Below are 18,320 nucleotides of genomic sequence, written 5' to 3' on the forward strand. Positions count from 1 at the left end.
ATCGAGCCGCGACGACGGCCGGATTAAAGAAGAAAAAAAAGAAGAAGAAGAAAGCTTCTTGCAACTGGATGCGATCGTCGATACGGCAGATGGCGCTCAAAACGCAGAAGAAGAGAAAGGCTCCTCTGGAAGAAGGCACCGTCTCAGTAGTGGGTCGTGAGTGGTGTTGAGTGCTTCTCTTCGAAAAATCATGGCGCTTATCCTCTGGTTCTTGCTGCTTACTGCTTCTTCGTCGCTCGCCCAGAGCCTTCCCGCAGCAGGTGAGCAGAAATTTGAATACCTGCTAATAAACTATGCCTACTGTACTAGAACATAAACAGACAAAAAAATATATCGAAAAATCTACTGAAGCTGCATCGTACCGATAAAATTACAATCTGAGTTGAATGAACGTCTTTTTGCACGTTTACCAAGAGTTATACATAAATATAAGACAATCTTCAAAGTTCAAACTTCAAAAAATTTCTTGAGATCCCATTGAAAATAACTCTTCAAGATTATTTCTCAAAATCCCGATTAAATTCCCATCGTGCCCGATAACAATGCCAAACTTGACAACAAATTGGAAGATATGAGGCACAGGTTGGAACACATTATTCTTTTTATACCTACTTTTTTTTCTTCTTCCTTTTTTTGGCCCGGTGGGCTTTACCTGGCGAAGCCAAACAATGGGTATCACTTGTTTTGATATCCGCTTGACGGATTCGTCTCGACCCGTCAATCGGCTGTGATTATTATTCGAACCGCAGTGATACTTGCACATTTCTCGACGCTCAAGATGAATTTGAAAAAGAGCCGGTTCGCGTCAAACCAAATCAGGATTAGAAATTTTAGTTTTGAAAGTACAAGTAGTCCAAGCCTTACAGGCCTCCGTTTCATAATTTTATTCGGGTGTAAATTAATTAAAATATAAAAGAAATCTCCATAAAATTTCCTCCTGCTATATGGTCAAGTGAAGGGGCTTGGACTTTCTCCAATGGAGATCCGCTTCGTATCTTTCACCCGAGCTTTTTACTTCACTCTTTAGTATAAACTTAGGAAAGAAATCCCCCCCCCCCCTTGAAACATCCAAGAAAGTCTTGAACTTAATTCCGCACTTGTACAATATTACTGCTGTGCTTACAAGTTATATCAGAGCAAGCATAGCAATGTTTATTTGCCTATTAGATTAAATTATGCATTTATTTTATATACTTAGAAAATCAAACTGGACCAGAATGATCAAGAAATTAAGTGTTCTTACGATTTTGTTTAAACACACTTATTTCTAAATGCATTTTTCCCATATTCCAAAACAAGTCCTTTACTTTTCAATTAATAAATCCTTTAATATATTTAGAAGTTGTATACCATTAAAATTTTCGTTTTTGGACATTAATCCAACGATTCCATTTAAATACTGGAAGCTGTGACAATTTGGAATTCCAGATTAATAAAATATCTATACACACGTAAAAATGAAAACAATAATTCTTGCACAATCCTTATATGATAGGGGAAGAGGGAAATCCCATATGAGCACAGCTCTTCTTAGAAAAACCTGTTTTCCCCAATGTATTCATATTCTAAAAAAAAAATTTAAAACTTTAAGCCACATGTATTGGTCTAGGTAAGCATGTCTAAGGCACAGTCTTCTTAAAAGCTGATTATTTACAAAGAGAAGTTACAGACGTAGGATTTTTAATGAAATAAAAGAGCCACCATTTAAATAGGAATTTTTATGCTAAACAAAAAACTTAAAAAAAATGTTCATTTTTGGGCTAGATGACAATAGATTTTCTCCAGAGTCCTGTTGCACTTAAAGTTTCCATAACTCCTCTGGATTTTAACCAAATGCAAGATTCTGACAGCAGTTGGAAAGCTGGATTGCACTTCTTTCAGCCTATGTCAATAATGTTGAAATGTGTCATTAAAAAGGGTGAAAAATAAGGACGAAATTAATAAAAAAAATCCCAAACGCCGAGTTTGTGTTGTTATGTGTAGTTTATAGGGCACTAAATCATGTAAATTTTACGATAGATCTATGGAGTCGTTTCAAATTTATAACTATTTTTGTGATTTTCGCAAAATCGGAGTCAATTTGGAAGGCGAACAATATTATTTTTGCATTTTCTCAAAATTTTGTTTATTATTTGAAGATCGTGAGATGCGGTCTGGTGTGACGTAGGTTTTAGGAAAACATTTTCTTTATCGCGCGAACGTTTCGATCTTTATTGAGATCATTTTCAGGGCCTGGGATTTATAAACATTGTTTAAATTTTACAAATACATGTAGGATGTGAGGAAAAAACACACGTCATGTCACATCCTACATGAATTTGTAAAATTTAAACAATGTTTATAAATCCCAGGCCCTGAAGATGATCTCAATAAAGATCGAAACGTTTGCGCGATAAAGAAAATGTTTTTCTAAAACCTACGTCACACCAGACCGCATCTCACTAACTTCAAATAATCATTTACTAACGGTCACTAAACACCACACAATTTTGTTTATTTTTAGAGAAAAATCAATTCGTTTTAGACATCTGGTTCTGCTGGGAGCAATGTTTCTTTCGTCCGATGCCCGTTGTTTCACTAGAAAGTTCTTAACTCCTTTGGGTTTCAATTAAATTCGATGTTACGACAACCGTTGTAAAGCTGGCTGTATTTTCTTTCAGACTCTGTTGATAAGGGTAATATTTTATGTCATTTTAAGTAAGAAAAAGGCGGATGAAATCAACAGAAACACCTCGAATGTGTTATTTTATACCTTTGGTCCTAAATTATTTACCGAGACGATGTTTGTGCTGACAAGTGTAGTTCACGAGTTCGAAACGCCACCTAACGTTTACAATAGATCGGTCGAATTTACCACCATTTTGGTGATTTTTGAAAAAAAAATTGAAGGCACTTGGAAGGCGAAAACTTTAAAGCCCGGTCTTCCATTTAAAATATTCATAACCCCTCTGGGTTTTATTCAAATTCAATGTTGTGAGAACCGTTGGAAAGATGAATGTCCTTTCATTCAGATTATGTTGACAAGGTTTATATTTTATGTTAAAATAAATGAGGAAAATTAGAATGAAATTTGCTGAAACACCTCAAACCTTCAGTTTTTTAAATCTCCAGTTCTGATTGGTTCAGGGACCAAGTTTGTATCATTACGTCCAATTTATGGAGGCTAAATTGTGACATTTTTTATGAAAGTCTATATAAGTTTTATTCTGGCTTGGGAATTAGCTTTAAAATAATCATACATGCATGATTAAGCTGGTTATGAATTTTCCTAAAAGGAAGCTTTTTAGTTGGTCGCAGTTTTTAAAATTAAGTATTTATGACAATAAGACTTAGTTAATTTTTGTAATGGTCTGACTAATTTTGTGCCAGTAGTCGCGGTTATTCATTAAGTCCTAGTTAATTGTTTTGGTAAAAATTATATTTATGGCGGTTGAGCTTATAGTTATAATTTATTAAAGATCACCCGTATACCATTTTCAATTCAATTCTTTCTAGTAGCAACATTATTTCTAGTATTTGATGTAGAAATTACCATTATCATTCCTATAATTATTACATTCAAAATAACTTCCACAAAAACATGACTTTTCATGGCAACAACATTTATTATTATCAAAAGTATAATTCAGATTCTCCCTCAGCAAAATCGAAAGGAGAACGATTGGTTTCTGCCAAGCAAGAAATATATGTTAATTGATCTCTTGGGTAATTTCGGAGTTATAGCCATTTTTTTTGTGATTTTCGACAATAAATCGCAGGCTGCAATATATTCAAATAATTTTAGAAACGAAATTTTTGAATGAAAAAATATTTTTGTTTTTTACAAAAAAATTGTATTCAAGGGGTTTTTAGAACGCGGAAAACAAATATTAGGATACAAACTTTGTTTCTTGCTAAACAAAAACACATTTAACCTACTACTAAATCGCTTTGCCACACATGTTCGAGCCGATCTGTTTTTATACCAAGGATATATACTGGAGTATATTAAATGACATTTGATATATAAAAAGATGCAAAAACCAACTGACGCTTCCAATAAAGTAGGCCGAAAAAAAATGTATTAAAAAAAACATCATTCTTCGATTTCCTCAAAACTTGCTGTTGAGGGGTCTTGAAGGATCAACTTTGTTTCTTGGTACAAAATATGCAGAAATTATAGACATTTTCGCGCTGGATTTGCCCAGGAGCTTTTTTAATTTCCGATGTGTTTTTTTCCATTTAAACATTAATAACTCCCTTGGATTTTATCCCAAGTGCAAGCTATTATAACGATGTAAAACTAAACGATTTTTTTCAACAAGTTTAGATTTTATGTTATTATAGTGAGAAAAATGAAGATGAAGTCAACAAAACGACTCAAATTTAATGTTTTAATTTTTATCTCGGTTTTAAATTTTTACGGAGGCCAGTTTGTTCAATTGCGGATAGTTTGTAAGACCCAAAACAGATTTAAAGTTTCATGTATATACATTTTATATATATCGTTTCAGTTATACATTTTTTTGTAATTTTCTATTAAAAATCGAAGGCGAATGTTATGACGGAATTTTTTTTTTATTTAATCAAAAATTTGTATTCGGGATTTTTTATGGATGTAAAGTAACAAAAAAACAAATATCAACTTTTGTTGTTGTTTCAGTTTGTTACTGAAATTTTTGTACCTAGTTTGCTTAGGCGCTAGTCCACTATGTCAGAATATAAAAAAATAAAATGAAAATATAATAAATAAAAATGTAATAAATATGGCAGCTAGTATAGGATAGAAGGAATACATAATTTGTAACCGATCGACGTTGCAAACTAGGGTAAAATATTTCTTTTAGCAAAATGCAAAGTTGATATTAGTTGTCCACACTACAAAAAACTATTTTTGGGAAAATAAAAAAAATATTTTTTTCTCTTAAATTTTTCGCTTACGATTTTTTTCGACAATCACAAAAATGACTATACCGATTTTTTGGATGTAAAACAACAAAAAAACAAATATCAACTTTGCTTGTTACTAAATTTTTTAACCTAATTTGCTTAGTCGCTCGGCCATTATGTCAAAATATAATAAAATAAAATAAAAATATAATAAATATGGCAGCTAGCATAGGATAGTAGGAATACATAATCTGATCAACGTAACAAACTAGACTAAAATATTTCTTTTAGCGTCTTGCAAAGTTGAAAGTTCAAGTTCTCTGCACTACAAAAGACCACGATTATACATTTTTTGGTAAATAAAATTTTTTTTTCTTAAATTTTTTGCTTATGATTTTTTTTTCGACAATCACAAAAATGACTATATCTCTGAAACGATTCGACCGATCTACTGGAAATTTTAGCGCAGTTAAGACCCCTATAATGGGGCACTCGTAATGGCATAGACCTCGTCTCTGTGAATAAATTAAAACCAGAGATTCTCAAATTTTTCGCTTACGATTTTTTCTAAAAAATCACAAAAAGATTGTAATGAGATTCTTTTGTTGATTTATTTTCTTAATTTTTTCAGTTATAATTCGTAAAATCTTAACATTTATGGCATAGCTTGAAAGAAGAGATATTCAGCTTTCCACCAGTTCTCATAACATCGAATTTGAATAAAACCTAGAGGAGTTATGAATTTTTAACCCCGAAACACCGGAAACTAGGGATAAAAAAATTCCTCCGCCGATCCAGATCAAAAATGTCTATTTTTTTGTTTTGTATTTAAGGGTTTTAAAGGGTACAACGAAACTGATTTTTTTTTATAAAAAAGGTTTTTGACCCACTTTATTGAATACATTTTACCGTTTTGTAGCTTTTTAAATATCTAATTTCATTTCATACAATCCAGATTATTATTTACTTGTACTGGGTAAAATAACAAATTGACTGATATGTAATAACTTTGAAATACATTCTCAGGAAATTTTGAAAAGCATTTTTTTTGGCTCCTAGAGCCCATTGGCAAGTACGCTCGGACTCATTTTAGACAGCTGTCGGTTTTTAGAAGTTTTTAGAAGTCTCGTTAGAACGAGGGTATTTCAACTAAGAGGTTATATCAATCCTCGGGGTGCCGATGTTTTTGAAAAAAAGCGCATTTGTAAATATGTCGGGTTCGAATGCAGGGCCGCTGGATTCGAACTCGGGGCCTTTCCCTTACAGTGATGAGAGCCGTGTCAACGCCTAAACCGTTCCGGCCGCCGACGTCCCTTATGACCACCTTAAATCTATTCGTTGCGTTTGTACTTATAATTATTACCCATTTTTTGGGGGAAGTGGACAACTATTACTTTCCAGCCAGATTTAACACCAGAGTTGAATTTGATTTGATAAAATTCAACTCTGTAGATGGAAGGAAGGAAGAGACGATTACAAAGCCATTGTCCGACATTCGGAATTGTGGCGGAGCCGACGGCGAGGAAAAATTACCCGCGCGTACCTCTGCATGAGCGGAATAATGGATGACCCCCGCTAGGAAAATAGGTTTCCTCTTTTCGCTCGACAAGTGTGTAAACTTAGATGGATGATGATTTTCTCTTCCAGCGATCCGTTGAATTATTCGGCTAATGAATAATAACGAAGTAAAAATTATTTCTCGAATTCCGCCGTGGTTTTGGTGATTATCACATAGAATCTTTTCTTCTTTACCACATTTGTTTTTTATCCAGCAGTATCATGTTGTGCTATTTGTGAGTGTGTACAGGCTTTCTTTCAGCCAGAATGTTTAGGGCTGAGAAGAAAGACACCGAAAAGAAGTCTAATCCTCCAAGTTCTAAGTGCTTGTTTATCGTCATCCTTGAGCGTCAGTACTCGGGCGTGCTCTTGAAATTGCATAGCTTGTATTAACTTATTACCTCGTTCTAAAATCATACTTGTCTAATAGATTTTTCCAAGCACGAATCGGAACGTCCTTCCGCCATCCACTATACCTAACCGAAGCGGGTGTTTCTCAAGGCATCATAATTGGTCCCATCCTCTATTCAGCTTACACTGCAGAATCAATCCCGATGAAGACTCTTCACATATGCAGACGATACCGTCAACGTTTTAGCAAACCCAGAACCATCTCTTCTGTTTGGAAGAATGAGCCATAAATATGGAGGATCAGACTCAATGAAACCATATCCCTGCAAATAACCTTCACACTCCACTAACTTTCACAACTTCAATTCACTTATCTCCTTATCCTAAAATCCTATCTCTTTTATAGGCATTTTCAAGTACGAATCATAATATCCTTCCTCCACCCATTATGCCAAAGTCGGTGTACCTCAAGGTATCATCCTTAGTCACATTTTTTATTCAGTTGACACTACAGAATCAATCTCGATATAGTACTCTGCAAGAATACAGACGTCATCATTTCAGCAAATCCAGAACCATTTCATCCATTGGAAGATTTATATAAGAAATCGAGGATTAGACTGAAACCGTAGACTGTACGTTTTTCTGTTTGTATGACAAATAAAAGACCCATTTTTTGGGCTGGTTTAACATCGGGTAGAAGAACCGGACCATGTATGTCCCACTTTTGTTTTTTTAAACAAGATTATCATTTTGCGCTATTTGTGCGCGGTACAGGCTTTCTTTCAGCCAGAATTTTTTGATTTGATAAGAAAGATGCCGAAAAGAGGCTAATGCTCATTTTCTTAAAAATATACTGTAATTGACATTTTAAGTGTTTGTTTTTGTGAAACTTTGAAGGGGTTGCAGGCCGGTAGTTCCGGCATGATTCTTTCCCAACACCTCCGTCCCAACTGCCAACTTTCTCCGACACGTCACCCCGGAGATCCCGCCTAATCGCTGTGTCACCCTTTTACTAACGAACCTTCGCCCCCATTGTATTTGTTTAATCGTGCAATTTTCTGATTATCCGGTGGTCGGCCATATAACAGGCAGTCCAGTTTTATTCGGACAGACGAAAAACCTTCAGGGAAGATACATTTCCCTTTGTTTAAACGACTCATTAAACGATATTATATTACATAGACCAAGATTAATATGAAATTGAATTATCCCATATTTTTGAGTCAAGGGTCTTTCACGATTTCCGATCAATTTTAAATGGAAAAATAGCATTGTCAAATTAGTCAGGTAAAATTGGATCGCCTCCGGGGATTCTTTCCTCGCCCCGTGACTGCCCCTGAATACAGGCGTTAAGCGTAAACGTGTCTGAGTCGGGCAGAAGGCGGTCCAGAGATGATCAATGATCTTCAGTTCATCGACTCCAAGGCCACCCAGGTCAGTTTAACAAAAATACATTCCGTTAATGCCGTATATTGATCAATTAGAGTTTAATTCGATATTTGAGATCTGTCCTTCTTCCTAAACCTTTAGCAAATTTTAACCCGACGTGAGTCGACTTTAGATCATTATGTTGAGGAGGATCAGGTTTATGGTCTTGAATGAAGTTACAAACTTATGCAAACAATTCGCCGAGCGCGACATATAGTCGTATAATGAGGGCCTGTATTGATCAAAAAACATCGATACATTAAACTTTGGAATTACAATTTTTTTTACATACATTTATATATTCCAGTTTACTTACATGCTGCTGAATTATATGTTACATATTTGAGAAAGACAACTATTTTTATCCATTTCACAGAACATTTGGACCACTATGTGCTGCTTGACTAGATTCTACAAAAACAAAGATAAAGAAAACATGAGGTAAGTTAACCTCTTTTTGTGACGAACAAAGGAAAAAACCATGAAGGTAATGTTTTAAGGTGTTTTTTTCCTCTCTCTTCTTACTTTTGATCCTAGTTATGTTTTTTTTAAATATTAATGAACTAGTTCTTTTGGAGTAAAGTTGATTAGGTGAAATTTAAATTAAATAGTTTGTCTCAGTCGAGGACCCAAAAAGCACATAATGGTCCAGATGTTCTGTGAAATGGATAAAAATAGTTGTCTTTCTCAAATATGTAACATATAATTCAGCAGCAGTGTAAGTAAACTTGAATATATAAATGTATGTAAAAAAATTGTAATTTCAAGGTTTAATGTATCGATGTTTTTTGATCAATACAGGCCCTGATGATGCGAATATATTTCGGGAAAGCTGGGCAAATTGTTTGCATAAGTTTATAACTTCATTCAAGACCATAAACCTGATCCTGTTCAACATTGAAAAAACTGGTCGATCCTCTCTGTAACATTAGTTCTTTATGCTACAACAACCCTGCCAGTACATTAACACTACGACCAGCACTGCATGTGTTATGCTAAATTTCTCTGTAGGATCGTATTTTTTATACGAAATTTTTTTTGATTATGCAAGTCTTATTTGTTTGCGTTATTCAACCCCACTAGAAAATGAAATCAAAGAAAATTTTCAAAAATGAGTTTTTTTTTTTAAATTTGACAATGTTCTAAATCAATTAGCGTGAATTCTATGATATTAGGGATAATAAATCCGTTTACAGAAAAAAATTGGAACCGAGTTGAAACGATAGATCAAATAAATTTGGATCATTTTGATATTCCTCGTGGCAGCTGATAAGCGTACTACAGAGGGTGGTGATTTAGCCTTAGGTGACGAGGACAAGAGGGACAAAATAATGCACTGACCAACCACTGAAGGCTGAAAATGCCAAAACCAGGGATAATAGAAAGACCATAGTGGATGGAGTTATTCTTAGTAAACAGAAAAAAATTGTATTTGTTGTAATGGCGCATAAAGGACAAGGGTGACTAAGTCGAGCACTGAGCAACTACCGAAGGCTGAAAAGTGCCAAAACCAAAGATAATAAGAAGACCATGATGGTTCGAGGTATTCTTAAAACAAAGAAAACACAAATTATATTGTGTATTGTGTGTGGTGGAGTATGAAAGTGACAAAATAACAGACTGACTGAACGCATCACAGAAGATGACAAAACGCCAAAAAGCGATTACTAACATTATGTTTATACATTGTTCAGGGCTGTAGTATTGATTTCTATTCATTGATCAATGAAAAATTATAAAGTGCAAGTAATATTCAATTTCTGAAACGTAACGTATAGGTCGTCATCCTGTATTGTGAAATGGGGTTGACGAGAGAGGACATTTGCGGTGAACCGCAGGTGGACCCGTGGTTATCTATTGGCGTAGACGACGAATCTGATTGCTGGAATGTCACGCGATTTCCTCACTTTGCCGTTCGATGGCGAGCGTTGGCTTTTCTAACGGCTCTGGACTATACCGATCTCATGTTTCCCCGAAAAAACACAACAAAAACAAAACATATAAACAGATGTTAGGCGTCTTTCCTTAAATTGATGAACCTTTTTTAGGGTTCGAACGATGACGCTGAGGAGGACCAGCGTGGGAGGACAATACACATCAATCCGAATCTTTCATGCCACACCACATTTGCATTGAATACAAGACCTTCTTTCCACCGCCTCACGCTTCCCGCAGGGCACGAAACTGGCTCGTTCCCGAAGAATCTGTCACATTGCACAACCCTCCTTGCCGTTACTTGTAATCTCAGCTCGATATGTTTCTACAAAAATAAGGCAATTTTTGATTTCAGACACGACGAATTTAGTGTTGACTCTTGAAACACATTTATCCCATTTTTGAAAGCTCCAATAGTCCTTCCATCGCTTGGTGTGGAAACTGCAAGGCTATTCACTTATTATCTTATTCTCAAATCATATCTATCCTATGCACATTCAAGCACGAATCGGAACACCCTTCTTCCACTCATTATGCCAAAATCAGTGTACCTCAAGACATCTGTGGTCCCATTCTCTATTCCGTTTACACTGCAGGATCTATCTCGATACAATACTCTTCAAGAATGCAGACAATACCATCATCATCCCATTAAACCCGGAATCTTCTGTTTGTCAGATTTGGTCAAGAAATGGAGGATCAGGCTGAACAAAACCAAATCTCTGAAAACGACCTTCACCTCTCCTCCAATTTATTACAACTCTGATCCTCTCCCAGTAACCAATGTATGAGTTTGGGACCCTACTGATGAGGAGTAGTAGTAGTATCCAAGTCGATACTTGCAACTCTACACTCAACTCTTTCAGGTTTGAGAACAAGGTAACCCTTGTTTGGATACCAGCACATAAGGGACACCATGGCAATGAAAAGGCGGATGGCCTAGCCAAAGAAGGCTCTAACACTGCGATTGTCGGGTCACAACCGGTGTTACCTAACTCTATGAGCACAGCGAAAGAGAATATCAATAACTAGGGCATGAAACAATTCCTTAGGGAGTGGAATTTATCCCCCGGACACAGGCAATCGAAAGAGTTTGTTAAGGCGATCAAACCAGCTGAATCGAAATGGCTATTCTCTATCTCAAGGAAGGGAATTAGGAGGCTGNTGCAGGACACGTGAGCCGACCAAGTCCCGGACCTTTTAGGGATGGGGTACGAGTCTACCCAGGTATTTAACCCCTCGGGTCTTGGTCGCCCACCCTGCACAATATATATATACACTCAACTCAATCAAGCGTTCCGACCTCCAATAAATCAAGTCGTTCTACTGCAAAATGGAACCAATGCTCAAACTCCCTACCGTGTATCTAACTTTTCAATCCACATAGGCCTTCTGATCTCCTCGAAACCGCAAGAAGTTAATGGCTTCATACAACTCTGGACTCTCATGTAAACTCTAGTACAGCACTTTTCATCCCAAACCTTTCCCAACAATCTTCCATCTCTAGTGAGGAAAGACAATAGTGCTTGTAATAGGAATGTAAATAATGGATTCCTTCTCCACTCTTATAATACCTCTATTAACTATGCCGAAGAGAGCGTTTCGCAAGGCAGCATTCTTGGTCCCATTCTCTATTCAGTACACAATCAGTTCCTATCTATCATACAGTATTCCTCATCCTTTTAGCAAACCGAGGCCTTTAGAAATTTCCAATACCATGAAGAATGGATGATCCATACTCAACCTATTCCTCTATCAACTTTCCACCAATCTACTATACATTTTTCCTCTCCCAGCAACCAATGTCGTCAACTATTTGGGTCTTTAGGTCAACAAAATGCTTGGAACTACTCAAAATAATAGAATTGAACAGGCGATATAAACTGTTAAAAAAGATTTTACAGCGAAACTTAAGACAAAACATATCATTACTACAAATAATGTACGGAATCGCACTGTAGGGTTCGACTAAGCGGTCCAACGTCCAAAGAATTCAGACATTCAAGTCCAAAATTTGAAATGCCCAAGCTCCCTACTGTCCCAACCTGTCCACACAGACCTTCAGATTCCATTTGTCCTCGAAACTTCAAGATGTCGATGCTTCCATAAAATCCTGGCCATCCTAGTCCAGCACGTTTCGTCTTAACTTTCTAAGACGCCTAAACCGCCAATCGTCTCTCGATTTCCTCCCTAGCAAGTAAAGTCAATAGTAGAAACGAATTGCTTGATGCGCTCTAGCACTGTTGCAACATGACGTTCACACAGAGCTAAAAGAAAATGTTTATTGGGAAGGGAAAAGTGTAGGCGATCGGATAAAGAAGCTTTCTAGACTTGCATAAGATTTTTTTTCTAAAGTAGGAGGCGTGTTTCATCGATGTCAGAAATCTCGAGTTGCGCCTTTTTCCGGTTCATTTCTCTGGCATATGAACCTTGGGAAGATTTCGAAACACGAATATTGTGAGCGTAATCCGCTCTGCTTAATCCAGGAAATCAAGTGGGAAATTTTGATTTATTTCAATCGATTCCGACGTAAAAGAATTGACAATACAATTTATTAGGTTAAAAATAAAACGATGATTGAGTCAGCATAAAAAAGTCGATACCTGTAAAGACATTGTAATTGTATTTCGATGTAATGAAGAACTATTCCCCACGATTTGACACGATAGTGGTCCAAATACAGGTAGAGATTTTTTTCCTTCAAAACCAAAGTGACAATTGTTTCAAAAAAGGTTAACCGTAAAACCGGCCTCTCCTACGAAATGGTGTTACAAAAAAAAGTCAAGATTAAGTTCGATTTTTAAAACCGGACCACCACTGTGCAGCTGGACAGGTTCTGATCGATATGCTGCGTCGTGCCCTATCGAAAAACGATCTTCTTCACCCCCTGGGGCGGATGATCACCACTTTTCTCGATCCTTTCCTTCTCCCCTGGCCGGTTTTATCCAGAAGTCCCATCTGCAAGTGCTTTTATTTATTAACTTAGACATCAATCTATACCATGAAAAGGTTAAAGCGCTCATTTTTCGCCATTCAACAAATCTCTTACAATCAAGACGGACCGACATAAAGTAATAATATATTTACATACTAATAATGCCCGTGAATATTCTATTTTTATTGAAAAGATAATTAATTGTGTGATAAGGAAGAGGTCTGTGAGGTGAACTTGTAGCATCACCCTCGGACCTGTCGCATATTGTAGCCAGTTTTGATTTACTCTATTTACTTTTGAGTGGTCTGTGCGGTGTTTTACCACTCGTGTCGAGGAGTTGGATGGATAGTCGAGTTGTAACTCCGAACTGTATTGTGGAAGTTATTAGATTGTATTCAGGGTTTTTCGCTTTCTATAGATGGTCTGTTTGAGTCCTTCAGGAGAAAATTGTTTGGGAGTGAAAATTGAAGAGTCTAGAACCAGGATTCGCATGTGTGTGGTTGGTGAGATGTGTGATAGGCAAAGGTAAAACTGAAAGTGTTAGAGTGGGTAGTGGATCATCCATTGCCTCAGATACGTCCAGGGAGGCACCAGGGCAGAACTGAGCTCCATGGCAGTGGCAATATTGTCTACAACGCGATAATGGATAGTCGACTCTGAAACCGGTGATTAGGACTTACGTTGAAACGTTTTTCATTATTCTGGAGAAGCACGGTTTTTTTTCTACAATCTTACCATATATAAGCAAAAGCCTGATGGGTATGTAAGAACTAAGAATGTGAGTTGGTTTGTTTTGCTTAAGAATAATCCTTATAGAAGAGATTATAGATGACCTTGACTTCATTAGGAGGTTCGTGAATTTGATAATATTGGTGGGGTGAATATTTTTGATAGATGTCCTTTTGCGCTTTATCCTCAAAAGATTAAGCACACAATGCGCCCCTGGACATTTTACGACTGGAGTTTAATGCACTAACGGTGAAACAAAATACAGCCTGCTGGAGCCAGGATCCGAATGTGTATGGATGGTGAGAAGTGTGATCGGCAAAGGTAAAATTGAAAGTGTTGGGGTGACCTGACTCCATCGAGCTTGGCCATTCTACCAGGCTGAATAAAACCATATCTAAGCTTTCGGACTTTCTTCTGCAGAAAGGTGCTTTGAATACTTCTAGAAGCGCGAGGTTGCAGGAGTGGAAATGGCATACGTCTTGAAATCAAACCGCAAAACTTCCGTTCTGAAGATTTTACTTTCATTTTTACCAGAACCGACCAATTGAAAGGAAAATCTATTTGAACAATATTGAAAGGGGGGGGGGTCGTGCTCTTGGGAAGGATGATCTTGAACTATCAATCAGTGGACCAATTAGTTTACAAATGATGTGAAGAGAATACCACCATGAAATGACGATTACTGCAAAAAGAAAGAACTCGAAACACAGCGAACCACGATCTGGATAGATACAAAAAATACACAGAAATCACATATCGAACAACAAAACATCACAGTAATCAAATTATCTGTTGGTTCTTAAAAAAAGAAAACTAATATCATAATAAACCGGGAGAGAATCGTGTTGAGGAATTTGTGTTTATACTAACCCAAATCTGTTTTTATTTCTCGTATCCGGCATTTCTAAATGTATCACCCGGCTGGCAAAAACCAGTTTGGCCAATTGTACCGGGTATTACTTTCGACCGTGAAAAGAACCTGCTTGAGATATTGCATAATAAGAGACAAAACGACATCCCGTTTACATGTCCGCATAGTCATTATCGACTGTGGTACAATTGGTTCAATTAGTACAATTCGATTGGAAAGGAAAAAAAAAGAAAGTCAATCATTGATCCCGTTCTCCATTGACGCCAAACGCTATTACCTAGATTTTTTAATTCACCTGGGACAAAACAGCTGGTGTGTCTGCTGGGTCATGACCTGGGACTTAGCGTTAGGCTATTTGTAGTTTCCAGTTTTTTAAAGGTGTTCAGGCAATCCCAAACAAGTATTGAGTTGATCTCGTAGGCTTGGAAAGCTATCAGAGCTGCCTGACTTTCTGATAGTATTATTATTGTGTCATCCTTGAGCTATTTGTTATTTATTTCATGTGCATATGTTTTTATGGAAAGCTATTCTGCTTGAAAGATGACTAAGTAAGGCTGAGTATGCTAGTTGAAATTGACCTAAGGAAGCGTACAATCAGTTTATGGGCGTTTTTGCTTTTATTTATATTAATAGGTCGGTTCACTCAATACGGCTATTCCAAACACAATTTGTTTCGCTGTTTGGTGCCTAGAACAACTCCAAAGCAGTTGCGGAATCAGGATCAGAGAATAGCACTGTCACATGAAGAGTATTTAGAGGTCAGTATAAGATAGTTTCAGACGTGGTAGTGATTACAATGGTTCTGAGGACGTTGGATCAGAAGGACTGTATTCTTGGACTTGGTAGATATATCATGGTTCATGGACTTGGAGAACCGTCAGAGCTGCCTGGCCGTGATCGTATTATCACATCATCACTCATGCACTTCATGTCTTGCATGCCATCGCGTAAAAATGGTTGCAGCGGGGCCGAGGGTGTTACTAGTTGGGATAACTAACAACGTAGACAATTTTAGGGATAGGAGTAACATGGGTGCATTTGCTTTCATTTGCTTTAGCTCTTCCAATCAAACGCGGGGTCGGGATCAAAGGACAGCACATCTATGTCACACGAAGAGTACATGGAGGTCATTATGAAGGTGGAGACGTATTAGCTAGCGTTGACCATGGTTTTGAGGACTTCGGATCAGAAAGGCTTTTATGAGGAAAAAAGGAAGTCGAACGAACTCCTCACCCTCAGCAAGCAGTAATAAAGGAAAAATTACAGCACTCTTAACTACCTAAATAAGATGGGAAAAGCAAAGAAAGAAAAATGCCGACACTTTCAGAAGAAACCGAAAGAAAAAACAGAACAAAAGAAAATATGATATATTTTTGTGAACGTGAAACACGAGTCCAGGTACGATGAGGCACTTAGAAAAGTGCACTTATGAATGTGTGGTTATATTCGTAGGCGTTCCACAATAGATCTATCGCAGTGGAGAAAAGGTTGAAACACAAACTTGACCCTTCCCCCCAAAAAAGAAGCTATTTTGAGGTCATTAAGATTGGTGGTGTTGCAGAAGTAGTAGGTAACGTCGGCAAGCTTCTCAGTACTGTTCTGGTTTTTCATGATATAGTCCGGGGAGTGCTGTACTGGCACAAGGACATCATCTATCACATAACCTTTAATAAATTAATAATATCGTAAAATAACACAATCAGTCACTTCTAAATTATCCAAAACGCTTCTTTCTCCTCCTAATTGGTGTCCAGCATGGTTCTGTACTCGGTCCATTTCTCTACACAATTTACACGATATCCCGACTCACCCTAACACTTCGCCTTTACCTTTATTGATGACACATAAGTACCAACTTCCGATAAAGAACTCACAACTTCATGATATTGCACGTACAATACCTCGGACTGTACCTCGACATACAAGACTGTAAAGAATTAAATACAAGATTTAGTCTGCTGAAAAGACTACTTGGCAAGCGATCTACATTTACATTGACAAAAAAAAAACGACTTTCCTGCTAGCACTCTAACTTGAACTTGAACGGTCCTGTCGAAATTCGTTATCTAGCAGTGAGTATTTCGGGTATCTCTGAAGACATTCGTTTGTCTGGCAGACAAAAAAAAAACAATATCAATAGTAATCAAAAAGACCTATTTGAACAATAAAAAAACCCAGACTTAATCCACCAAAGGCACCGAAAAACGAAGGAAACATCCCACACCGCACGACCTAATAAACTTAACAGTGCGTGAACCTAACATATGCAGCGATATTTGCTGACCTGAACTACAAAATGGTCACATATTTCAGTGATTTGTGAATTTCCCAACCAAAAGAAAAACTGTTCTCATTTTTTCTTCAGTGTCTCAACCATAAAAGGCCCAGTAAATTATGATTGAGGGTAGATAAAAGGACGTGCAATTTTGCATTGCCCAATTGGTAAGGATTGCGTTAGCTGTCCCAATGGCCTTAAAGTCGCTCATAATGGCTGGATTATAGTCTAATATTTAAATTATCGTACATAATTTTTTGTTGTTGTTGAAAATTTCAACTCCAAAACAAGAGACCAAGAGAAAAAGAGAAATTTGTGTCTGAAATCGTGACAATGGGCGTTTTTGAGGTCACCCATTTGAATTACGGACCGACTTCAGAAAGTACGAAAAGTCCGAGCTATTCAATTGTAAATTAGTCGAGACCGAGGTAATCCGCGAAAACATGCGCATTTATAAATCTCAGTAGATAGAAACTTAAGAATTATAAATATGATTAAAAGAAGTTTCGCACTTCATATCTTATCTTAGAGGAATTTACATTCGGAGAAAATAAAATAGCTGCGTGTCCTGTTTCAGACCAGTTCTTTTAGTAGGCTAAAACGATTGGAAAGTTAACGACTTGACGTCTAGGCAAAACCAATAGTTACGCTCTTTTCATCCTTCCTTGCCCCCTCGTCGTCAGTAAACAGTCTGGATTCAAAATTGATCAAATATGCAGTTTTGTAGGAGCAATCTTGTTTTTCTACTCACTCTTTTTACGAGTAGTAGTTTGGACATTTTCGATTATTTTGGTTTGTCATAAGCGTTTTGTCTTCTCGCCTTTTTCAGTTTGAAAACATCCATAGGGTTCATAATACGGCAGAATCCAAAAGAAAAACCCCCAATTATCTTTTCTGTTGACTTGCAGTTAAATTATGAAACGGCATGACGTCTAGCCTAAACCAACGGATTACGATTTTTTCATCATTTCTTGCCCCCTCATCATCAGCACTCAATCTGGGGTAATCGATCGGATAAGCAGTTTTGTAGAAGCAGTCGTGGTTTCCTTCTCCATCATTTATGATTATTCTGTAGTCTGGTAGTTTTTCATGATTTTGGTTTGTCAGACGCGTTTCGTCTTCTCGCCTTCTTCAGTTAGGTAACGGCCCAAGTACAAGTTCATAATACCGACTACAAAAGAAAATCCCACAATTATCTATTCTGTTAGCTTGACTATGAGTTAACGAATGGCTGGACTTCTAGGCAAAACCAATACATTACGGTCTATTTATCATCTCTTCCCCCGACATCATCAGTACACAATCTCGATTGAAAATTGCTCATCAGAGGTCGAATATCAATTCGACATAATCAAATATGCAAATTT

General features: G+C 37.0%; 1 protein-coding gene across 5 annotated transcripts in view; it reads left to right on the forward strand.

Annotated features, from left to right (window-relative positions):
• Nucleotides 1-102: 102 nt before the first annotated feature.
• LOC106661155 (putative epidermal cell surface receptor) overlaps nucleotides 103-18,320 on the forward strand; it is a 97,533-nt gene continuing 79,315 nt past the window's right edge. For all 5 annotated transcript variants that reach the window (XR_001339637.2, XM_014384385.2, XM_014384383.2 and 2 more), the window contains exon 1: nucleotides 103-260. Coding sequence is in view for 4 of the 5 variants with exons in the window: in XM_014384385.2 (XP_014239871.1) it covers nucleotides 191-260 (70 nt within the window). In the remaining variant the exon portion in view is untranslated. The remainder of the gene's footprint in view (nucleotides 261-18,320) is intronic.

Source organism: Cimex lectularius, unplaced genomic scaffold, assembly GCF_000648675.2.
Source record: "Cimex lectularius strain Harlan isolate CLEC.00 unplaced genomic scaffold, Clec_2.1 scaffold75, whole genome shotgun sequence".
In the NCBI taxonomy this organism is placed as follows: Eukaryota; Metazoa; Arthropoda; class Insecta; order Hemiptera; family Cimicidae; genus Cimex; species Cimex lectularius.